This window comes from Aquarana catesbeiana, linkage group LG12 (assembly GCF_042186555.1).
Source record: "Aquarana catesbeiana isolate 2022-GZ linkage group LG12, ASM4218655v1, whole genome shotgun sequence".
NCBI classification, from domain to species: domain Eukaryota; kingdom Metazoa; phylum Chordata; class Amphibia; order Anura; family Ranidae; genus Aquarana; species Aquarana catesbeiana.
This window is the reverse complement of record NC_133335.1, coordinates 116,470,807-116,496,761: the sequence shown is the minus strand read 5'-3', so window position 1 is coordinate 116,496,761 and position 25,955 is coordinate 116,470,807. Positions and strand designations below refer to the sequence as shown.

The 25,955-nt window shown below is 42.9% G+C and overlaps 1 protein-coding gene across 2 annotated transcripts in view; it reads right to left on the bottom strand.

Annotated features, from left to right (window-relative positions):
- RETREG3 (reticulophagy regulator family member 3) overlaps positions 1-25,955 on the bottom strand; it is a 947,700-nt gene that overhangs the window by 543,701 nt on the left and 378,044 nt on the right. For both annotated transcript variants that reach the window (XM_073608287.1, XM_073608289.1), the window contains one exon: positions 1,106-1,232. In XM_073608287.1, coding sequence (XP_073464388.1) covers positions 1,106-1,232 — 127 coding nt within the window. The remainder of the gene's footprint in view (positions 1-1,105; positions 1,233-25,955) is intronic.

Here is a 25,955-nt window from a genome sequence, read left to right as displayed (position 1 = left end):
TATCTTGGTCTCATCATTCCAAGCACATAGTCCCTGCAGTCTTCTTCTTTTTCAGCATGGACCCTGGCAAATTCTAGGCAGGGTTTTTGTATGCATGGGCTTTAGGAGAGGCTTCCTTCGTGGGCGACACGCATGCATGCCATTCCTCTGCAGTGTACACCGTATTGTTTCAAGAAAAACAATCACCCCAGTTTGGCTTCCCATTTCTTTAGCTAACTGCAGTGAACTTGCATGGCGATTTTTTTCAACCCTTCACATCAGAAGGCACACCTGTCGAGGAGTTAACTTCTGTGGATGGCCTGGACATCTTTGTGAGATGATTGCAGTTCCGTCTTTGTTAAATGTTTGCATCACTTTTGCTACAGTATTCTGACTGATGAGTAAAGCTTTGCTGATCTTATTGTAGCCTTCACCTTTTTTGTGTCAAGAAATTATTTTCTCTCAGGCCTTGTGACATTTCTCTTCCATGTACAAAAGAACAATATCCAAAATTTTGACAGAACTATTTTATAGAAAATTTGTTTAGCTCATTACATGACAGCCATATGAAATGGGAAGGGGTTTTCTTTGTTAAGTAACCCACTTTTATAATCAGCTGTCTGCTGAACACCTGTTTAATGAATAATTACCGAATTCTTGGTAATTAGGATTTTGTCAAAAATTTAGCTTTGCTCCTAAGACTTTTATTGGGGTGTATTTATTTTTGCAACATGGTCTTGAATGAATTTGTTAGGAAAAATACTTTGTGTGTGCAAATTAACAAATCTTTGTTGCAATCAATGGTCCGCATTTGTTGGAGAATTTTGTAGTATAATGTCCCATATAAAATATTGATTCTGAAAGGAAAGTAAAGGTTTTCTGATGCTGAGCACTGTATGTATGTATATGTATATGTATATATATATATATATATATATATATATATGTATATATATATATATATATATATATAAATATTTTAAAAATGCCTTGGAGGAGAGGCTGGTGAACTGACTTATCATATTTGTCAAAATGTGCACACTACATCCTAAATTTGACATTAATCTAGTCAATCCAGTACTGTGCTCCAGCATGTTCATGAAAACGCTAAAAACATACTTCTTACCTTCCCTGGATTTTCAGCCTTAAAAAGCAGGAGGTTCCTTCTGAAAATTGTTAGATTGACCCAGATTTCAGCTGCATGATGACATAACTCAGGAACGCTAAGCAACCTCGGATGCACATAACCCCAGCTGCAAGACATTCACAAAGCATCATGGATAAAAGACTTAACATTTTAAGTAGACTGATTAGGTGAAAAATACAAAAAAAAGAGCCAACTATGCAAAAGGGAAAAGATTATGTGATTATGGTGATGCCAATCTGAGAGGCCTCCAATATACAAGCAATGTAAAAAAAATAAAGCCATTCTATAAAACATTAAGGTACTTTGTATCTGGCCTTGATCTTCCCTACACAGCTCAGTATTTCAGTAGAAAACGACTACCTGAAGTTAACCATACACTAGTAGATTTTTAAAGGAATGATGTTAGTACAAATATTTATATGAACATATATATGAAAATTCTCAGTCAGTCAATTTTATAACAAAAATGTTGCTTGAAAGGATTAAAAAAAATTTGATTTTAATGCGGAGATGCTACAAAATTCTGTGCATGTGAATGAAGATTAGGGACATTATGGGAACTTATGTGACATGTTTTAGGACATCCTCACAAAACAGCAGGGAAGATAATTGCTGTAACTTCTCCCTTAACGCATGGTCTAATAATACAGGACTCTTTTAGTTGTTTGCTTACTGTCATAGTTCAGTTAACTGCTGTTTGACATAAGTCTTGTTCACACGGGGAATTTTAATCTGTGCCCCGTGCAGGGCTGAGCTATACCAGCACAGGGGCACAAGTGTTGCATAAATCCTTGTGCTGGCAGTCACATTGCTGTCTACTGGGACACAGCTGCTGCTCTCAATTGGACACGTGTGTGGGTGCATGTCCCATTGGCTGTGTCCAAACAGTCACTGCATCCCAGTGGATAGTTACGGAACTACCGGCACAGAGACGCACGCAACTCCTGGCATCCTTGTACCAGTAAACGCACTTCTGCACAGGGCACAGATTAAAACAACCAGTGTGATCCAGGGCATACTAAAATTGCAGCAACAACTGGTTGCAGGGCTGTAAAGAGCCTTCAGAAGCATCTTAAACTTTATATCTGCAGAATCTTTGAATGACGGAAAGTCTTTAAGTGGTGCACTGAGATGTTTAAGACTGAGACTGGAGGATCAACTAAGAAAAAAAAACACTTTTTAGAGGACTTTTTCCAATAGATAGAATAAAGCTTTTCTGTAGTGATCTAAGCATTATAGATTTCCCATTATTTATTCATGAACAGGGCTTAGACTTAGCAGGTCAATTTGTACCCAAAGTGGCCTACTGAGACAGAGGAGAATCAAGAAGTACAATTTGCAAATGGCAGCAGTTGCATGAAGCTTCCACTTCAAGTGTAAAAGTGTGGGGGGAGAAAAATTGTCTGCAGGCTCCTCTAACACTGAATCTTTGTAACTCAATGAATTTCTTTAATTAAAAAGATATAGCAAACATACACCAGATATTTGTTCCAAAAAAGGTACATCCATACATGTATGACATTCCTATATCCCATTATCGTCACAAAAGCCTGTATGAAAAGACCAATCTCTGTTTTCTTTTGCTCCCTACTGTAACCACATTCACATCAAGCCAAGATGACCAAACCGCTTGATATTTATGTGGGCACCCTCTGTGTTGGAATATGTACCTTTCTAGGCGTAGTATACCCCCCCTAGGTTTGGGATCCCGTCTATTAGTGACTTGGAATACCCTATTAAGGGTATCTAGCACTTTTCCCCAGTCCAGTAGAGATAGAACTTAGGGCATCACCATAGTAGCTGAATTTTAAACCCCCCTGCTCCCTGGCACATATGGAATCCTCTCTCACTCTCATTTTAAAAAGCCTCACTGGCGTAGGTGGGCCCTAAGAAAGATGTACAACTGATAGTCTCTGTGTAGCATTGAGAGAACACATCTGTATAGCCTGTAATGCTTTCTCCCATTGCTCCTCTTCAAATGTCCCCACATCATGCTCCCATCTAGCCTCCGTTCGCGAAGGCAATTCCTTCAAAAAAATAATCAACAGCATATAGTAGCATCGAGATTGTAGATTTCTACAATCTTGTAGAGTTCTACCTTGGCCATATAATTTAAGATAGGTGTCAAATGATTGCACCCAATTATCAGCACCAGTTTGCGCTCTAACAGCCTGTTGTAACTGTAAATAAAAATACATATTTTGTGGAAGCTGAAATTTTCATTGCAAAGTTGGGAAAGAGCACAATTTGCCATTTTCAAAGATGCGGGACGACTGTGTGTTACCATAATGTTGTCACTTGACTCCATATTGCAACGATTTCAAATTGTCATATGCGTTACCCCATATCGGACTATACTTAGTAAAACCCACCACCTCCTGCATTTGTCTTGCTTCCAGACCTTCTGCACGTGGGGAAAAGTTAACCGGACTTTCTATATATATTAAACCTTCCAATCCCATAGCGACATCTATCACCCCTGTCACATGATGCAGTATAAGATTGGCTGCACTAAAACCTTCATTGGCCTGGGACATGGCTCTAGAAATGTGTTTTAACTGGGCTGCTAAATAATATAGCTTATAGGCAATGCTAGGCCACCACTCTCTTTCGGTCTTTGAAGTTGTTCAAGTTTAATTCTTGGGGGTTTAGGATGCCATATGAGTGAGCGAAAGATGGAGTTAAAAACTCGAAACATCTTAAGAGGAATAACCATAGATGAATTGTGTAGGATGTAGTAGAGGAGCTGTGGCATGAAGATCATTTTTAAAAGGTTAATCCTCCCTACCACAGAGAGCCTAAGTCTAGTCCATATTTTAACTTTGTCCCGCATATGGGTAAGCAGAGGTGACAAATTCAAAAAAATATAGTCCAGAGGCTGCGGCGTGATATATATACATAGTTACATAGTAGGTGAGGTTGAAAAAAGACACAAGTCCATCAAGTCCAACCTATGTGTGTGATTATGTGTCAGTATTGCATTGTATATCCCTGTATGTTGTGGTCATTCAGGTGCTTATCTAATAGTTTCTTGAAGCTATCAATGCTCCCCGCTGAGACCACCGCCTGTGGAAGGGAATTCCACATCCTTGCCGCTCTTACAGTAAAGAACCCTCTACGTAGGGACTTAAAGTTGTGAGAATTTGAAGGGCTGTGTTGGAGCCACCCAGGTCTGCATCTAAAAGTATCATGGCAGATTTTGTCCAATTTATGAGAAGGCCAGAGTATTTCCCAAAGTTAGTGTTGGATAGCAACATGGTTTAATATCTTACTTCTAGTATTTCACTTCCTGGTTGACATAGCCAGGTAGACTCAGTTGGAATGAAACACATCAAAGCTTTGTAAATCAGAAGAAGAATGGCTTGGCTCAAGCCCACCTGCTGTGATATGTGTGATTACAGGCTTCAAAGAGAATAAGAGCTAGCTAAGACAGCCCAAGGCTGACAGAGACGCTGCCCCTAGTGGAGAATACATCATGCTTCCTGAAGAATGGGCAGACATTTGAAGGATTACCTCTTGGCGATATCTATTGGATGGAAGGCAAATGTGGGTGGCTACGAGTGGGTATGTATGTTTGAATGAAATGAGCACACACAGGCATTTTCTGTCTCTCTGCTGATGCTGGTCTTTGCAAGCCTCATGGCCCAGCCATCTTGAGGCCTTGCTCTGGGTGCTGGTTTGGGCCTAAACTCCATGCGACACAGAGCTCTCTCTTTCAACAGCGCGAGACCAGCCAAGGATGTGATGAGTATATTTTGGTATTGTGTTCTGATAGTAAGCTATGTAACATTGTAATACCTTTTTAATACTTTTATGTTAGTTTCCTAATTCCTTGGGAAATAAATAAGATTTGATTACTTACTAAGCAGATGTGTTTGTTATATCATTGTGCTTATCAGACTCTTATATATTAGCAATTATAGGGACTAGACAAATGAATACATGTACGCAATAGTTATATAGGATATATTAGATTGTATATTATTGCATCGATTCCTTCAGTTAGTAATAACTGACATGGCTTCCCGTAAGGATACACTGATGTCTCCCAAAAGAAACATAGTATTACCAGCGTTTAGCACGATCCTATCTTGTATATCCCCATATTGAAAGCCACGAATAACTGGATTAGAGTGGATCATAGCCGCTAGAGGCTCAATGGCTATAGCAAATAGGAGAGGCGACAACAGACACCCCTGCTGAGTACCCCTACCTAAGGAAAAACTAGGTGAAAGTTGTCCTGCTACTCTTATTGCCGCTTGGGGACAACTATATAGCAGGCGGACCCAGGATAAGAATTTTGCTTTAAAGCCAAACTTCTCCATGGTATCTCTAACAAAACATCCCACGCTCCGCTTGAGTGCTTTTGTCATATACCACTTCCTCCAGTCTGAATATAGATTACAACCAGGAACAAGGCAGGACTCGTTTGGCTGCAAGCTGGAACATGAACTGTTTATTGAAACATCGTACAGAGAGGTAACACTCAGGGACAACCCCTCCCCCTCCCTTTGCATTCAGGGTGGGGTTAACTGTCTAATAACAATAGACACACAGGTCAGGTGTACTCAGTAAACAGTCTTATCAGCAGGGAGGGGCTGCTGGAGGATCCCCCCCCCCCTTTCCACATAGACATACATCCCTTAATATACTTTTCTCTCAAGGCAGAAAGACACAATAGAACAATGGAATACAACACCCCAAATGACCTAGCAAAGGACACAACAAAATGAGACAATATACAATATATCTATATATACACACACACAACATTCCAGTGTGGTTTGTACAGTGAGTCCGATTAGTTCAGATCAGACTGGATGTATCGGTCACCCTGTGCCCCTATTAGAGACACAGGGTGACTTAGATATAGGAGATGCATGGGGAGCTGAAACAAGGGTTTCCCAACCTACCCAGGGGATTCTGGGTTCCACGGGCCCCCCGCCCAAAGTGACTCCCATCACAGTGTCCCATAAGTAACGCCACTCAATGCTGTCGAAGACCTTATGGGCATCAAATGACAGCAAGGCCCTGTCCCCATATTATCCGCATTAGACTGAAGGTTGAGAAATAGCCTGTGTAAATTAATTGCTGTGGATTTTTAACGTATAAATACTGACTGGCCTGAGTGAATAATGGTTGTAATAACAGTATTCAACCTCAGAGATAATACCTTTGCCAAAATGCTTATATCTTTTTGCAACTGGGATATAGGCCTATAAGAACCTCGGTCCATTAGGTCTTTACCAGGTTTCAATAATAATAGATTTGCTTTTTTCCTGTAAGCCATGTGTACATTATTTTGTGGCCACTCACTGTTCTGATTGACTCTATTGTGTATGTCATTCTTTTTCAATAAAGACCAACCTTGTTGTTAAAAAAAAAAAAATAATAGATTTGCTTTAGTCATGGACAATGGCAATGTTGTCATCTAGCAGCATCAAACACTAAGTGAATAAAGGAGGACATCTTACCCGTACCGCTTATATATTTTCATGGGAAAGCAATCATCCCCTGGTGCCTTGGAGTTCATTAACAAACTAGCCGTCATCTGTAATTCTTTCAACGTTAACGGGGAGTCCAAAAAGCATTGGAGTATCTGACAAGCAGGGCAGGTCCACCCCTTGCAAAAAAATGTTTAAAGCATCCATAGAGTACTGTTGTTTAGACTGATATAAACTTGAAAAGAACTCTACTAGTTTATTCATAATTTGACCTGGAGAATTGACCACGGTCCCATTCCTTGTGCGTAGGGCACTTATGGACAAGGAGGCCCGATGAGATTGAACAATCTTGGCTAAAAGGCGACCAATCTGCTCCCTCTCCTCGTAAAATGCCAGTTTACTAAAGAACCTTTATATATCTGCAGCTGAAGTGTTAATACAGACCATAGCTTCCTAGGCAGAAATCCATGCCTCTCTAGTGAAGTCAGATTGATTAGCAATAAAGTCCGTCTCCAATCGACTCTGTGCAGCCATTTCTTTTTGGGAGTTAGTCACCTTTTTAAGATTTGTAAATTCAGATATGAACACAACCCGCTGAAAGGTAAAGTAAATTCCGGTGTGCGGAATGAGTGTACCAAAATACGACTATTTGGGCCTTAATAGCAGAATGAGAGGGGGTGAGGTACAACCAGAAAGCATTGAGCTTCCACGGAGCCTTAGGTAGAGTTGTGTGACGTTTAGGTAAACTAGTAAAGGTGAATGGTCTGGTATTCCTCTTGGATCATATGTGATATCCTGAATAATGTATGAGGCAGCTGAGGTACAGAGACATAGATCAATAGTGAGCAATACGTTTTAGAAAAAGCACGAAAAATAGGATTTTTAAAACAGCTTACCTGTAAAATCCTTTTCTTGGAGTACATCATAGGACACAGAGGCGCAAGTATTTACTTAGTGGGTTATGGGCCTAACCAATACAGGAAGTTTACTCCCCCTATATAACCCCTCCTCCTTCCAGGAGTACCTCAGTTTTTGTAGCCAAGCAATATACTCTCACCCCATAAAACAGAGGGGCAGGAGCTCTGTGTCCTATGATGTACTCCAAGAAAAGGATTTTACAGGTAAGCTGTTTTAGAAATCATATTTTTTTATCGTACATCATGGGGCACAGAGGCTCAAGTATTTACTTAGTGGGACATCCCATAGCAATGCTACTTGAGGGGAGGGAGACACAACCCGTAGGGCAACCCCCCAGACCTGAGGACTTTATATACTGCTGCCTGCAGCACACTGCGCCCGAAGGCGATATCCTCATTCCATCTTACATCCACTTGATAAAATTTTGTAAATGTATGTACTTAAGACCAAGTCACGACCTTGCAGATCTGAGACATGGAGCCCTGATGATGCACTGCCCAAGAAGCACCAACCGCTCTGGTAGAGTGCGCCTTAACTTGAAAAGGGGGAATCTTTCCCTTTAAATCATAAGTTTGAATTATAACTTGTCAAATCCACTTAGCGACAGTGGATTTTGACACTGCCTGTCATTTTTTAGGACCCTCTGGCAGAATAAATAAGACATCAGTCTTACGAATTTGAGCAGTTTTCTTTAAATAGATTTTCACTGCTCTCACCACATCAAGTCAATGTATTGACTTTTCTTCCCTGGAACATGGTTTTGGGAAAAACAATGGCAGGACAATATCCTCATTCAGATGAAAGCCTGAAACCACTTTTGGCAAAAATCCTGGACGAGGTCTTCATAAATAACCAAATATGGCTCTTTACAGGAAAGAGCAGCCAATTCTGAAACCCTCCTTGCTGAGGATATAGCAACCGAAAATACCAGCTTCCTTGTCAAAAGGACTAAAGGAATATGCTGTATCGGTTCAAATGGCTGTTTTTTTAACACCGACAAAACTAAATTCAAGTTCCAAGGGCTTAAGGGTGATTTAACTGGCAGATTAATCCGCACCACTCCTTGCATGAAACCCCGGACTAAAGAATGTGTAGCAAGCGGTTTGAAATAAAATTGATAAGGCTGAGACTTGGCCCTTAATAGTACTCAGAGCCAACTTCATCTCTACACCTAATTGTAGAAAGGCAAGAATTCGGTCTATAATATAGCTCAGAGGGTGCCAACCCTTGGATTCACACCAGGAAACATAAGCTTTCCAGACTAATATATAGCTCTAGAAGCTGGCTTCCTAGTATTAATCAAAGTAGAGATAACTGACCTGGAAAGCCCATGTTTCTTCAGAATGTGGGTCTCCATAGCCAGGCCTTTAAATTTAGCATTCGTAAAGTAGGATGGAATATCCGCCCCGTGATAGCAGGTCTGGCCTTAGTGGGAGGAGCCATGGATCCTCCACTGCCATCTTTACGATCTCTGCGTACCATGACCTTCTGGACCATGCTGGTGCCACCAGTATTACCGACTTTCTTTCCAGTCTGATCCTGCAAAGTTGTTGAGGCAGCAACTGAATCAGGGGAAATGAATAGATCAGTGAGAACTGATCCCATGGGGTCACCAACGCATCTGTTCCGTATGCGAGTGGGTCCCTTGTCTTGGACACAAAGTTGACTAGCTTCGTTTTGAACCTGGACGCTAGAAGGTCTACGTTCGGAGTTCCCCATCTTTGGCAAACAGCCTGAAAAATCTCAGGATGAAGAGACCATTCCACTGGGAATAACTGCTGGCGACTTAAGTAGCCCCCCTGCCAATTCTCTACTCCTGGAATGAAAACTGCCGATAGGCATGGGACATTCTTTTCTGCCCAAGTTAGAATCTGGTTCACCTCTCTCTGAGCTGAGAGACTTTTGGTGCCCCCTTGGTGATTGATATATGCCACAGCCGTGGCATTGTCGGATTGGATCCTGACAGGACAATTCTTTAACCTGGAGGTCCAGGTTCTCAGAGCCAGATACACTGCCTGAATCTCTAGGATGTTGATGGGCAAGGCTCTTTCGGTTCTTGACCACTGTCCCTGGACAGTCGTCATCTCTAGCACTGCTCCCCAGCCTGAAAGGCTGGCATCTGTCGTTACTACTTTCCAGATAATCAGTCTGAAGGACTTCCCCTTCAGCAGGTTCCGATTTAGTAACCAACTGAGGCTTTGGGACACTCTTGGGGACAGCCGCATTGGTAAATCCAAAGCCTGTATCGTCTTGTTCTAAGCAGACAGGATACTGTTTTGAAACAGTCTCGAATGGAATTGGGCATAGGGAACTGCTTTGAATGAAGCTACCATCTTTCCTAACAACCTCATGCAAAGGCAATTGAGGGATTTCTCTTTAACCTGACCATCCGAACCAGCTCTTGTATGGAGCTGATCCTTGTGGGAGGCAAGAACACCCTATCCTGGGCTGTGTCTATGATCAGGCCCAGATACTCCAGCCTTTTTAGTGGCTTTAACCTCCCTGACGGTATTCCCGAGTGTGGCTCGGGGTTAAATTTCAGCACCATTAGCGGTAACCACGAGCCACACTCAGGATTACATTGCAGGATCCTGGTTCAGTGTTACTTACCTTGTCCCCAGGATCCTGCGATGTCCCCCCGCTGTCTGCGGGCTCTGTCCTCCTCCGAAGCCTCTCTGTGCCAGGCTCCGTTCCCTGCGAGCATCGCGACGCACGGGGGGCCGAAGCCTGGCGGCAAATGCAAAAAAAAAAAAGTAAAAATCATAACACATACAGTACTGTAATTTTACAGATTACAGTACTGTATGAAATTATTTCACATCCCTTTTGTCCCCAGTGCTTTGTCCAATGCCCTGCATGCAGTTTTATATTATATATACTGTTCTTTCTGCCTGGAAACTGGAGATTATAGATAGCAACCAAAAAGTGTCCCTCTACGTCAAAAGTGGCTTTAGACCAGCTAGAAAACAGCGATAGTAAATTAGAACACTTGCAGAATTAAGCGATAGTGAATAGTGGGGAAATTTATTTTATTATTATTTTTAATTATTTATATTTATTATATTATAATTTATGTTTTTGTGTTTCAACCTTCATCATACCTGGGATATCTACTAGACTCTTGGTGGACAGATTTAAGTGTGTTATTGTTAAGAATTACAGGCCTACAATATAAAACGCCAAATTTCCATACAAAATAATTGTACCGTTTTCAGCACCTAAAATCCGAAATAATCATACGGCCAGGGAGGTTAAGGAGGATTTCTTCAAGTTGAGAATCCAACCCAGACTCTCCAGGTAACTGCTTGTAATGGCTACATCTTGCTTCAAGTGAGCCACCGACTGGTCTATTAACAATAGATCGTCTAAGTAAGCCAAGACAGTTATGCCCTGTGCCCTTAACCTGGCTAGAGATGGGGCTAGTACTCTTGTGAATACCCGGGGTGCTGTAGCAAGCAAACGGAAAGTGCTTTTGTTCTACTTCGAACCGCAGAAACCTCTGGTGAAGAGGAAATATAGGGACATGCAGATATGCATCTCTGATGTCGATGGATGCCAGAAGTTCTCCTCCTTTTGTAGGATGGAAACGACTGACTTGATTGACTCCATGCGAAAGGAGCGGATCTTCAGGAACTGATTTGGATTCCGTAGATCTAGAATTGGTCTGATAGCCCCATTTGGCTTTGGTACCGTAAACAGGTTTCAGTAAAACCCCAAACCTTGCTCTTATATGGGAATCTGTATTTTCACCCCTTGAGCCAATAATCGGTCTAATGCTTGCAACAGGGATTGCTTTTTCCCTGTATCCTTGGGAAAGTTTGATCTCAGAAAACGAGACGGTGGAAACTCTCGAAACTCTAGCTTCTATCCTAGAGAGACTGTGGAGAGAGTCCATTTGTCCTGAATTTGCCTTTGCCAGGCTTCTGAGTACCTCAGAAGTCTTCCCCCCACTTTGGTGAGGGGAGATGCCTCTTCATGACAAGGCCTTGGTATTCTGCTTTGCAGACTTGCGGCCCCAGGTCTTCCTTTGTGTCTGGGTTTGACCCTTGAGGTCTTCCTCTAGAGTCTGACGGTGGAGGCCGTCTCCCCTGCCTAGAGGTGGATGCACCTGGCACGGGAAAAAAAGTGCGTTTAAATGAAGGACGTTTATATTTTCTTTTTACTAGCAAAAGAGTACTCTTTCTGCTAGAAATTGTTTGGATATATTTATATATCAAATAGTCATTCTCCATTAAAAGGGAAAACTAGTTAAAAGGTTCTTGCAAGGCACTTGAGCTGACCAACCCTTTAACCAAAGGGTCCTTCACATGTGTACTAGTACAAGCGCAAGGCGAGAAGGCCTGATGAATAGAATTCTTCATAGCATCTATGGCAAAGCATAATTCTTTTGGTAGTTTGGCCAACTCCCGGGCCTGTTGTGCAGGGAGCTCGTTAAGAGCATCTGTGAACTGGTCCTTTAACCACTTGCCGACCGCCCAGATATACTGCGGCAGAATGGCAAGGGCAGCCAAAATCACGTACCTGGTACATGATTTGCCTCCCACGGGCGGGGGCGCGTCGTGCCCCCCTGGAGCCCGAGGCGGGCGGCATCGTTAGGGGAGCGATCCTTGCTGAGGGGGAGGCCACTCATTCGTGGCCACCCCCTCGCGATCGCTCCCAATGAATGACAATCTTCCTCTGCTGCTGTAATGTAAACAGCGGCAGAGGAAGTGATGTCATCTCTCCTCGTGTCGGTCTTTTCGTTCCAGGGCTAAGGCGAGAAGACATCTAAGCAAGTCTGCACAACATTACACTAATAGTAGAACACTCTACACCCCCCGATCATCCCCCTGTACCGCCTGTCACAGTGACACCATTAGCAGTTTTTTTTTTTCTGACTATTGCATTGGTGTCATTTTGTGACAGTTATAAATGGTAGGGCAGTTAGTATTAGGCCCCTTTAGGTCTAGGGTACCCCCCCTAACCCCACCTAAAAAAGTTTTAACCCCTTGATCACCCCCCGTCGCCAGTGTCACTAAGCGATCTGTTTTCTGATCGCTGTATTAGTGTCACAGGTGACACTAGTTAGGGAGGTAAGTATTTAGGTTCGCTGTCAGTGTTTTATAGTAAAGGTTTTAACCCCCTGATTGCCCCCTAGTTAACCCTTTCACCAGAGATCACTGTATAACTGTTACGGGTGACGCTGGTTAGTTAGTTTGTTTTTTTATAGTTTCAGGGCACCCGCCGTTTATTACCTAATAAAGGTTTAACCCCCTGATCGGCCCGCGGTAATATAAGGTAAGTTTTAGGGTCAGATAGGGTCTACGTCGCCACAGGCAGCATCAGGTTAGTGCCAGTACCGCTAACACCCACGCATGCAGCATACACCTCCCTTAGTGGTATAGTATCTGAATGGATCAATATCTGATCCGATCAGATCTATACTAGCGTCCCCAGCAGTTTAGGGTTCCCAAAAACGCAGTGTTAGCGGGATCAGCCCAGATACCGGCTAGCACCTGCGTTTAGCCCCTCCGCCCAGCCCAGCCCACCCAAGTGCAGTATCGATCGATCACTGTCACTTACAAAACACTAAACACACATAACTGCAGCGTTCGCAGAGTCAGGCCTGATCCCTGCGATCGCTAACAGTTTTTTTGGTAGCGTTTTGATACAGTCGCTAACAGTCAGGAGCTTTTTTTTATCTGTGAGTCTCACTAGTGTACCACTAAATTTAGAGCCCAAAATGGCAAATAGAAGGTACACTAGTGAAGAGGATGACGTTTCTGAGCATGACAAATAGTGAAGAGGAAGTCACTCATCTGTCAGATTCAGGCTCAGGCTGTAGAGGACAGTGGCTCCATGACAGATAGCTCTGATGACGGAGTTGTGGTCCCTGCCAAGGTCAGGCGTACCAGACCCCAATCTTCTTCTGTCGATGTGCAAGAACCGCAGGTCCCTCATATGGAGCAGAGCAGTACTAGCGCCGCTATTCCTTCTGGTGAACTGGCAAGCATCAGCGGCCTAGTACACCCTGGTCGTAGTCAATCCAGCACTGCAGTATCACGTGGTGACGTGGCGAGTCCTATAAGTGCAGTTCAAGCTGGTGAGGTGGCAAGCATAAGTAGTGTCCCGCTGCCACCAAGAAGACGAACACAGGCCCATCGTGCCCATAGTGCCCTTCCTGCTGCATTCGCCAATCCTAATTGGGAACCCAAAATTTCTGCAGCACCCGTACTTCCCCCATTCACTGGCTAACCCGGCATTCAGGTGGAAACAGTTGATTTTACGTCACTTAATTTTTATTCGCTGTTTTTCACCAAACATCTCTATAGATCTATTGTGGACCAAAGCAATTTGTACACTGGTCAACACATCGCCACTATTCCCCTGTCCTCCCTTACCAGAGATTGGAGACCAATTACGGTTTCCAAATTTAAGCTCTTTCTGGGCGTTTCCCTCAACATGGGCATAACTAAAAAGAGTGAGTTGCGGTCATATTGGTCCACTGACCCAATTTACCATATGAACTTGTTCTCTGCCTCCATGACCAGGGCACAATATGAGCAGATCTTGCGGTTCATGCACTTCAATGACAATGAACTCTGTCATCCTCGTGGAGACCCTGGATACGAACGGCTCTACAAAATTCGCCCCCTCGTAAACCACTTCAACCAATGTTTTGCAGACTTGTTTACTCCCCATCAAGTTGTCTGCATTGATGAGTCCCTGATTAAGTTTATTGGGCGCTTGTCATTCAAACAGTACCTTCCCATCAAGCGTGCCAGATACGGGGTCAAGATGTATAAGCTCTGTGACAGGGCCACAGGCTATACATGTAGTTTTATGGTTTACGAGGGAAAAGATAGCCACGTAGAGCTGACAAACTGCCCTGACTACATAGGAAGCGCTGGCAAGATTGTGTGGGACTTGGTGTCACCCTTATTCAGAAAGGGGTACCACTTATATGTGGACAATTATTACACGAGCGTGCCACTTTTTAGTCACTTGTTTTATCAGCAGATTGGAGCATGTGGCACCGTGCGACCTAATCGCCGGGGCTTTCCCCAGCGGCTTGTAGATTTCCGTCTTAGGCTGGGGGAGAGAGCCTGCTTGCAATGTAATAATTTGCTCGCTATGAAGTGGAGGGATAATAAGAATGTTTTCGTTCTTACCTCCCTTTATGCACACACGACGGTCCAAATTACTACGGCGACTGGTGTTGTGGAGAAACCCCTCTGTGTTCACGAATATAACCAAAATATTAGAGGGGTGGACCTCAACGACCAGTTGTTGGCGCTGTACCTAATTGCCCGTAAGGCCAGACGCTGGTACAAGAAACTGTCTGTTTATTTATTTCAATTGGCTTTGCTGAACGCTTATGTGCTATACAGAGCTTCAGGACGGACTGGATCCTTCCTTAAATTCCAGGAAGAGATTGTCAGAGCCCTTCTATTTCCAGACGGTGCTCCACCTCACTTCCCCAACCAAATGCAGTAAGCCGGCTGCATGAGAGGCATTTTCTTTATGTCCTCCCGAGTATCCCTACCCAACGAGCCCCCCCAAAAAGATGTCGTGCCTGCAGCAAGCGCGGATATAGGCATGACACCCGCTATTATTGTCCCTCCTGTCCTGACAATCCTGGTCTTTGCATTGGTCAATGTTTTGAACGCTACCATACACTAGTTGAGTATTAGCGTAGGGTGCAGCACTGCACAGACTAGGCACACATTCACAGGGTCTCCCAAGATGCCATCGCATTTTGAGAGACCCGAATCTGGAACCGGTTACAGTTAAAAAAGTTACAGTTACAAAAAAAAAAGCGTAACAAAAAAATATATAAAATAAAAAAAAACAAAAATAGTTGTTGTTTTATTGTTCTCTCTCTATTGTTCTGCTCTTTTTTACTGTATTCTATTCTGCAATGTTTTATTGTTATTATGTTTTATCATGTTTGCTTTATAGTTATGCAATTTTTTTTATACTTTACTGTTTACTGTGTTTTATTGTTAACCATTTTTTTGTTTTCAGGTATGCCATTCAGCTGCAGAGCGGATTTATTTATCTTGACAGCAACAGCGCTTGCTCCCACAATACATAAAGCCATGACTCCAGCGCTGTTGGAGGTGATTTCACCACCACAGTTAAAAAAAAAAAAAGAGCATATATGCCGAAGCATGGGGGCAGCAGGGGCGGAGGAACGATTTGCTCCTACCTTTTGCCAGCGGATGTCCCCATGCTTCAGCATATATATATTTTAGGCACAGGTTGCGCTAAAAAAGGTTTTATTTTTTACTATGTTTTTTTTGTATTTGCTTTGCAGGTATGGTAAGTCTTACTGTTATACTGTAACGTTACTTTGTTTTATTGTTAACCATCATTTGCTTAGCAGGTACGCCATTCAGTTGCAGCGCAGATTTATCTATCTTGACAGCAACAGCGTTTGCTCCCACGATACATAAAGCCGTGACTCCAGCGCTGTAGGTGGTGATTTCTCCACCACAGTTAAAAAAAAAAAGAGCATATATGCCGAAGCATGGGGGGAGCAGGGGCGGAAGAGCGATTTGCTCCTACCTTTTGGGGCAGATGCCCCCATGCTTCGGCATATATAAACGGTGCATGTATGCCCATCATTAGAAGTGGGTGGATGAAGGGAGGTATTCTAATGGTGGGCATAACCACCGATCAATCTCTTTTTTGTTCAGCCCACAGGCTGCATGAAAAAAAGTTTACAATATATGCCCAACAAGGACCAGCAACGTACTGGTATGTTGCTGGACTTTGAGTGGTTATACCAGAATGATGCCTGCAGGTTTAGGTATCATCTTGTTATCGTCTTTTCAGCCAGCGGTAGGCTTTCATCTAAAAGCAATCCTAGTGGCTAATTAGCCTCTAGACTGCTTTTACAAGCAGTGGGAGGGAATGACCCCCCCCCCCACCGTCTTCCATGTTTTTCTCTGGCTCTCCTGTCCCAACAGGGAACCTGAGAATGCAGCCGGTGATTCGGCCAGCTGACCATAGAGCTGATCAGAGACCAGAATGGCTCCAAACATCTCTATGGCCTAAGAAACCGGAAGCTACGAGCATTTTATGACTTAGATTTCGCCGGATGTAAACAGCGCCATTGGGAAATTGGGAAAGCATTTATTTTATCACACCGATCTTGGTGTGGTCAGATGCTTTGAGGGCAGAGGAGAGATCTAGGGTCTAATAGACCCCAATTTTTTCAAAAAAAAAAAAAAAAAAAAAGAGTACCTGTCACTACCTACTACCTACCCATCATAGGGGATATTTACATTCCCTGAGATAATAAAAATGATTAAAAAAAAAAATTAAAGGAACAGTTTAAAAAAAAAAAAAAAAAAAAAGAAAGCACCCCTGTCCCCCCCTGCTCTCGCGCAAAGGCGAACGCAAGCATGGGTCTGGAGTCAAATGTAAACAGTAATTGCACCATGCATGTCAGGTATCACCCCGAAGGTCAGATCGAGGGCAGTAATTTTAGCAGTAGACCTCCTCTGTAAGTCTAAAGTGGTAACTTGTAAAGGCTTTTAAAGGCTTTTAAAAATGTATTCAGTTTGTCAGCACTGCACGTTTGTGCGCAATTTTAAAGCGGTGTTTGGTATCCATGTACTCGGCCTAAGATCATCTTTTTTATTTCATCAAACATTTGGGCAATATAATGTGTTTTAGTGCATTAAAATTTAAAAAAGTGTGTTTTTTCCCCAAAAAATGCGCTTGAAAAAAATCGCTGCGCAAATACTGTGTAAAAAAAAAAAAAAAAACCTGAAACTCCCACCATTTTATTCTGTAGGGCATTTGCTTTAAAAAATATATAATGTTTGGGGATTCAAAGTAATTTTCTTGCAAAAAAAAAAAATGTTTTCATGTAAACAAAAAGTGTCAGAAAGGGCTTTGTGTGACATAAGCTTCTAAATGTTGTGCATAAAATGCCAGGACAGTTCAAAACCCCCCCAAATGACCCCATTTTGGAAAGTAGACACCCCAAGCTATTTGCTGAGAGGCATGTTGAGTCCATGGAATATTTTATATTGTGACACAAGTTGCGGGAAAAAGACAATTTTTTTTTTTTGCACAAAGTTGTCACTAAATGATATATTGCTCAAACATGCCATGGGAATATGTGAAATTACACCCCAAAATACATTCTGTTGCTTCTCCTGAGTACGGAGATACCACATGTGAGACTTTTTGGGAGCCTGAAAACCAAGCACCGCCTTCAGGCTTTCTAAGGGTGTAAATTTTCAATTTCACTCTTCACGGCCTATCACAGTTTTGGAGCCCATGGAATGCCCAGGTGGCACAAACCCCCCCAAATGACCCCATTTTGGAAAGTAGACACCCCAAGCTATTTGCTGAGAGGTATAGTGAGTATTTTGCAGACCTCACTTTTTGTCACAAAGTTTTGAAAATTGAAAAAAGAAAAAAAAATACATTTTCAAAAACAAATGAGAGCTGCAAAATACTCACCATGCCTCTCAGCAAATAGCTTGGGGTGTCTACTTTCCAAAATGGGGTTATTTGGGGGGGGGGGGGGGGGGTTGTGCCATCTGGGCATTTTATGGCCTTCAAAACTGTGATAGGTAGTGAGGAGTGAAATCAAAAATGTACGCCCTTAGAAATACTGAAGGCGGTGCTTGGTTTTCAGGGCCCCGTACGCCGCTAGGCTCCCAAAAAGTCATGTGGTATCCCCGTACTCAGGAGAATCAGCATAATGTATTTTGGGGTGCAATTCCACATATGCCCATGGCCTGTGTGAGCAATAAATCATTTAGTGACAACTTTTTGTAAATTTTTTTTTTATCATTATTCAATCACTTGGGACAAAAAAATGTAATATTTAATGGGCTCAACATGCCTCTCAGGAGTTTCCTTGGGGTGTCTACTTTCCAAAATGGGGTCATTTGGGGGGGGGTTGTACTGCCCTGCCATTTTAGCACCTCAAGAAATTATATAGGCAGCCATAAACTAAAAGCTGTGTAAATTCCAGAAAATGTACCCTAGTTTGTAGACGCTATAACTTTTGCGCAAACCAATAAATATACGCTTATTGACATTTTTTTTTACAAAAGACATGTGGCCAAATACATTTTGGCCTAAATGTATGACTAAAATTGAGTTTATTGGATCTACAAAAAGTAGAAAATATCATGTTTTTTCAAAATTTTCGGTCTTTTTCCGTTTATAGCGCAAAAAAAAAAAAAAACGCAGAGGTGATCAAATACCATCAAAAGAAAGCTCTATTTGTGGGGAAAAAAGGATGCAAATTTCGTTTGGGTACAGCATTGCATGACCGCGCAATTAGCAGTTAAAGCGTCGCAGTGCCAAATTGTAAAAAGTGCTCTGGTCAGGAAGGGGGTAAATCCTACCAGGGCTGAAGTGGTTAAGGATTAACAGATGCCTATAGCTGCAATTGCAGGCTGATTTACGGTCCCTGCTAAGTAAAAAGAGGATTTTAACAGACCTTCCAACTTCTTATCTGTTGGATCTTTAAGCATATACGCATTGTCCACTGAACAAGTTAAACTTTTATTCACATTGGAAATCGCAGTGTCAACTGCTGGAACTTTCCATCTTTTTGTGAATTTTTCCTCCATAGGATAGAGAATTGAGAATCTCTTCAGAGGGGAAAAATGCTTATCCGGATGATCCTATTCGGTATAAATAAGCTTTTCTAGTAATACATGGATGGGAAACGCATGCAAAGGCTGTAAACGTTTCAGGGAACCCAGGGAGGAGACCGGACCTGTGGCCGTAGGCTGTAACAGACTTTTTTCAGTTTAGCTTTGCATACTGAGAGCGTTTTTGTTACAAGCATCAGGTGAAAACTTGATTGGCATCCTCAGCACCGTGTGTTTCCAGACTGTTAAGGTGTGTGGACGTTTTTAGGTCCCACACATGGCGCCGCCCGACTGTAGGAACACGCCCCTTAGCAAACCCGTCCCCTCCTCCTTAGCATAACATAGTCTGTGCACGTGCTTACGCTATTTCTTATCTAAAACACAGACACGTGAGGAGGAGTCGGCGTTGCCGACGAGCCAGAAATGCCGCTGTACCTTTTCTCCACTTGAAAGTACTGTCTGTAACAACAGGCTGGGGAATCTTAAATAAAAAACCAGCAAAGCTAAGTACACAAGGGCACGTATTTATATATAAAAAACTGGAAGTGGTCACCGCGCCTCCTGGTGGAGGGGAATTTTATCAGCAGATATATAGTCTTTATAATAGTAGCTATCTATATATTCATAAAATGTTTTATATGAAGCAGAACTCAAGAGTGGCTTGTGGAAAAAATCCCATGCCTGTCAGGAAGTCTCCTAAGGCTGCATAGCTGCCAGAGTACTTTAACCTGTGCAATGCTGCTTCTGTAACTGCTGTATCCCCTAGATTCCTCTAGAAGAGGCCGTTTGTTCACTGAGAACCGCCCCCCCCCCGGCTACTGGGACCACACATGGGCTGTTTATAGCCAGACACAGAGCTGCTGAAGCATCGCATTAAGGTATGTGTAACTTACTCCTTATAGAGGAGACATTTTGAAGGCATACAGTTTGTAAATGTATGGAAGGAAAGCATAGGCACCTTTTTACAGTTCCTAGCCTCTACCCTTACCTTTTCCTCGCTGCAGGACACTGCTGATTTACAGACAGATCCAAACACCCATCACGGCGGGCAGCCTAGTTAAACCTTCAAAGACCGGGTCCCTTTTAATAGGGGTTCCACTTCTTTGGACCTGTATAGCACCCCTCAGGAACAGCTTTAGGTAATGTAGCAAGACCAAAAAGAGTCCTGGTTCCTAGGGTCCAGCTCTCAGAGAAGCATTACAGGCAAAACCTCGTTCTTGAATCAAGGTCCAGGTACCATCCTATGGCCTCGGTGGTGAGGATGGATCAGGTTGTGGAGGTTTTTTAAATCCAGCATGGATCCCTCGCTGGAGCTCCTCAGAAAACATCTTCACTCGTGACCAACATCTTTAGACACTGGCGAAAAAACTGAGGTACTCCTGGAAGGAGGAGGGGTTATATAGGGGAGTCAACTTCCTGTATTGGTTATACCAGTGTCAACATCTGAAGGTAGGCCCGTAACCCACTAAGTAAATACTTAAGGCTCTGTGTTTACATTTAACCTGGAAAAGACGGCAAAGCAATATCGCATTGCGTCCTTCAGTATCCACTTGTTTGTCATACACCTGAAAGTCTAGGGTGCATTGGACCAGTACACTAGCCCCCTAGAATAGAAAGTGTGAGTGGAGTGAAACGCCCACCCAACCCATGAGTAACCCAAGTACGACAACGTATCTGTCGTAAGGTGCGTCTCCTGAAGGACACAAATAGCAGGAAGGTACTTCCGCATTAATGTAAAAATGAACTGTTTAAGTGGATTGTGGAGCCCCCTGACATTCCAGGAGATAATAGGTACTGCAGTCATCATGAAGCAATATAGTTATTATTGGCAAGGTGTGGAAAAACAGGCATCCATAGCCCGTAGACGCTGTCCCTATGTGGGAGTAAGAAATCAGGCAGTGTGACCAGTTTTAGGTTTACAAGATACCAGGGCAGGGAAGTTAAATATAGCTTTTTCAGATAAGGGACATGGTGGACTTCTCTGGAACAGAAAACAGAAAAAACAAAAAAAAAAAAAAAAAAAACAGGTGTTGTTTGCAATAACCAGGTAGTATGATCAGTGATACTGGTAACAGGCAGGGGCCATTGCGGTACTATTGTCACAGCACCAGAGGCCCATATTGCACAGCATTTTATAGGGCAGTATATTCACAATGAAAGTTATAACAAGCTGTAATAGCAACTGGGAAGACCACACGTCTCTCTAGTCAGAAAACCTGTGGCCAGACACCATCAGGACTAGTTTGTAGCACAGAGCAAAAGAAAAAAAAGCTCTTGTAAGAGTGAATCTCTTAAATTCACTCTCTATAAAACTAGGGTATGCTCGTCTCCCAGCCTTAACAGCATTGCAATAGAAAACTTTTAATAAGACCACCTGTCTTTATGAAGAATAAACAGGATGTCAGTCGACTTCCGCCTCATCTCTCTGGCCTGACGAAAGGTATTCTCATTGACATCCAGCCATTTTGACGCATCCACTGCAGATTCAAAGAAGAGTATTTGCCCTTGAGCTGTGACACAAATCTTGGCTGGAAAAAGCATTGCATAGGTCACCTGTAGGCATTGGAGTAGCTTAACATCAGCAAAGCGTGCTCTGCTTCTCTACACCTCCGCTGAGAAATCCAGATAAAGGGATAGTTTACCGCCATTATACTGTATATTGCGGTTCTCTCTCGCCTTATGAAGGATAATTTCTTTATCTTTGTAGTTCAGCAGGCATGCCAGTACAGCACGCAGTGGACGACCCAGAGGGAGAGGTCTCTGCGGTACCCTGTGTGCCCTTTCCACTGAATATAGCGAAGGCCTCCTTATCAAATATCTCTAGGAGACATTGTTCCACAAATTCTGTGGGGTCCCTCCCTTCCACCCTCTCAGGGAGCCCCACAAATCTCACATTGCTGCACCGCAGACGGTTCTCCATATCCTCAGCTCGCAACTCTGTGGCATTTGCCAGCCTTGCTGTGGATTGGGTATCTTTGATAAGGGGGTTCAATTTATCTTCTATATCGCTTATCCTGCTCTCAGCTACAGTGGTATGCTCTCTCATCTTTTGTAAGTCCTGGCGGATCAGGCCCACTTCGTCCAAAAGTGTTAACAGACGCTGTGCACTTATGTACTGCACGTATTATTTCAGACAGAGAGGGTTGCTCTCCACCCTCCTCAGTGTATGTATGGAGATGATCTGTGCCATCAATGGAGGCCTGCACTGACTGGTCATTCTCAGACCCAGTATGAAAGATAGCTGGTGAGGCTGCTAAATCATCTCCTGTAGCCTGTCCCATGGGGCCCAACAGCCTCTGGGCATAGTATAACATGTCCTTGGGTTTTTTCCCCCATGCTGCTTAAGTGCTTTGAAGGATTTACTCACTGTGTCCTTCACTCTGTCTGCTCCACGTGGGCCGCGCTGGGAGAGGGCCACCACACCATGTTGGAGGTCGGGATGAGCTCCGTCCTCTTTGCCTCCTTTACTGGTCCTGGTCAGCATGATGAGCACAGTAGGTATCGGGAGCCGCGGCTGTTGCAGGGAGAGGTACAGGCGAGTTGTGAAGCCGGATTGGCCACCCAACACAATCTTGGGCCAAGTTCAGGTCCTCTTACAGTTGTCCAGCAAGATTTCACATTTCTGATGATTCCCTGAACAGCATCCAAGAGAGCCATATTTGTTGACATTGTTCATAGGTTTCCAACTCACGTACCAAATGGGACTACATCCTCTCAAAGTAATCCATCTCTACAACCCACTCAATTAGAATGGGAGCATGTGCCGTTTGCCAATGGCACGGTATAACCAATCTTGCTGCTGTCAGCCAATGTCTAAGGAGGCCTTTTTTTTAAAAGCATTTAAAAAAAAACAGGGTAAAATGGATAACAAAGTAATATATGGCGTTGCCCCAATAACAGTAGTATAAAACCACAAAATCAAATCCCAAAAATCTTGAATAGGTGGCTATTCCCACCAGGGGTGGACTGACCATTTGGGCACTCGGGCACTGCCTGAGGGCCCCATGCCATTAAGGGGCCCCATCAGGGTTGTCAGCCTCAATAAAACCAGGGACAGTATGTAAAAAGATTATAACTGCCCCACCTCTCCAGTACCTTTTCAGTGTGTGTGTGTGTATTCTGTGTGTGTATATTGTGTGTCTGTGTGTGTATACTGTATGTGTGTGTATATACTGTGTGTGTATACTGTGTGTGTATACTGTGTTTGTATACTGTATGTGTGTGTGTATATACTGTGTGTGTATACTGTGTGTGTGTGTATATACTGTGTTTGTATACTGTATGTGTGTGTGTGTGTGTGTATATACTGTGTGTATATACTGTGTGTGTATACTGTATGTGTGTGTGTATATACTGTGTGTGTGTGTATACTGTGTGTGTATACTGTATGTGTGTGTGTATATACTGTGTGTGTATACTGTATGTGTGTGTGTATATACTGTGTGTGTATACTGTATGTGTGTGTGTATATACTGTGTGTATACTGTGTGTGTATACTGTATGTGTGTGTGTATACTGTGTGTGTATATTGTGTGTGTATACTGTATGTGTGTGTATATTGTGTGTGTGTGTGTATGTGTATACTGTATGTGTGTGTGTGTGTGTATGTGTATACTGTGCGTGTATATTGTGTGTGTGTATACTATGTGTGTGTATACTGTATGTGTGTGTGTATATACTGTGTGTGTATATTGTGTGTCTGTGTGTGTATACTGTATGTGTGTGTGTATATACTGTGTGTGTATATTGTGTGTTTGTGTATGTATACTGTATGTGTGTGTATACTGTGTGTGTATATTGTGTGTCTGTGTGTGTATACTGTATGTGTGTGTGTGTGTATACTGTGTGGCCCCATAATCTATTGCCTGGGGGCCCCATAATCTCCTATTGCCCGGGGGCCCCATGAGTTGTCAGTCCGCCCCTGATTCCCACCAAATATGCAAGAGGGAGCCCTTGGCAGAATGACAGCACCAGCATGTATCCAAGGTGTCTGGATTTATCGGAAAAACGAACGTTTAAAAATTGTCTCCTGCGCCTTAGTCGCCATTAACAGTGGATAAGGGAAACGATTTTATCCATTCCTCTGTTGTAATTTGTGTATTCAAATCTAATGCCCATTTGACTGTATTTCTGGAAAATCTGCAAGTTTCATGAGGACCTTATATACCACTGAAAGGACATGTCATCAGGCGTAGAGCAAAAGTAGAGACTAAAATGTATCTGGTTCCCTAGTAAATAATTCTGTTGACGAAAAAGAGGAAGAAAATGACAGTAACTGCTGATATTCCAACCAATACTTAATGGAGTGCTCCTGTATAGGAATCAGAAGTGACATTCCTGGCAGAGAATTTTGGATAATCGGCAGTGCGACTCCTTATTCCAAAACAAAAAGCGTGTCCAAGCCCCCGCGGGGGGGAAATGCGGATTACCTAACAAGGGAGTCATCGGACCCATTTTGGGAGAGAGTGGCAATCGTAATTGCAATTTATCCCAAACACGCAATAGATGAGATGTAAGGAAAAGTAAAGAAGAGGGTTTACCACAAAAAGATAAACCTATTCAAGAGAGTGCCTGAAGATCATAAGGAGCAAATCGATTGCTCTATAAAAACCCATTACTTGGAACTGGAGTGGTGAAACCAATTCACCAGCCTAGTTAAAGCGGAGGTTCACTCACCCCTGCAAAAATTAAAAGCCAGCAGCTACAATTACTGCAGCTGATGAATTTTAATAATAGGACACTTACCTCTCCTGGAGTCCAGCGATGTCGGCAATGTAGCTGATGTTTCCATGAGCTGTCGGGTGCTGCTGCCGCCATTGCCGGTAAGGAAACCCAGTAGTGAAGCAATGCGGCTTCATGCTGGGTCCCTACTGCGCATGCGAGGCACTGCTGTGCTCTCCTTCTGGTCTTGTGGTGGGCGAAGGAGGAGGAAGCCGAGCTGCTGATGTAATGTGCCGCGGCCCGGTCTCCTGGAAGTGGGGATAGGGTATCTGTTAAAGACAGGTATCCGCTCCTCCCCGAAAGGTGCCAAATGTGGCACTGGAGGGGGGGGGGGAGACAAATTAGCAGAATTTCCACTTTTGGGTGGAACTCTGCTTTAAGACTGCTGCAGTGTGGTAATAAAGGTTTTGTTTAGGGAGGGAGATAGTTGTTCTAGGTAATCTCGGTCTATTACCTCCCCAAATAAACTGTGTAAAAGCAGATTGTAGAGTAACAAAAAAAGAACTGGCAAAACTCCAATAGGTATAGTTTGAAAGCGATAAAGAAAAAAAAGGTACATGTCAATTTTTAGGATATTGATCCTCCCAAACCACAAATATAGGGCACAGTCATACTTTTTAAGATCTTGTAATGTACGCTGCATAAGAGGGTAATAATTTTCCGGGTATGAATGAGTGAGATCAGATGGGATTCTGACGGTCAAAAATCTGAGAGCAGAAGAGCATTATTTAAATGGAAAATGACTCCTAAGGACCTGAACTTAATGTGGTGAAACAGACACATTGAAAATTTCTGATTTAGATTAGAGGTTTATCTTTTAGTTGCTCAAGGATACAAAACGCTGGAACTCAAGCAAAAAACAGAGGGAATAGACATACAGTGGGGACGGAAAGTATTCAGACCCCCTTAAATTTTTCACTCTTTGTTATATTGCAGCCATTTGCTAAAATCATGTGATATTTCAGTTTTTCTTTTTTAATAAATCTGCAAAAATGTCAACAATTCTGTGTTTTTCTGTCAATATGGGGTGCTGTGTGTACATTAATGAGGAAAAAAATGAACTTAAATGATTTTAGCAAATGGCTGGAATAATACAAATAGTGAAAAATTTAAGGGGGTCTGAATACTTTC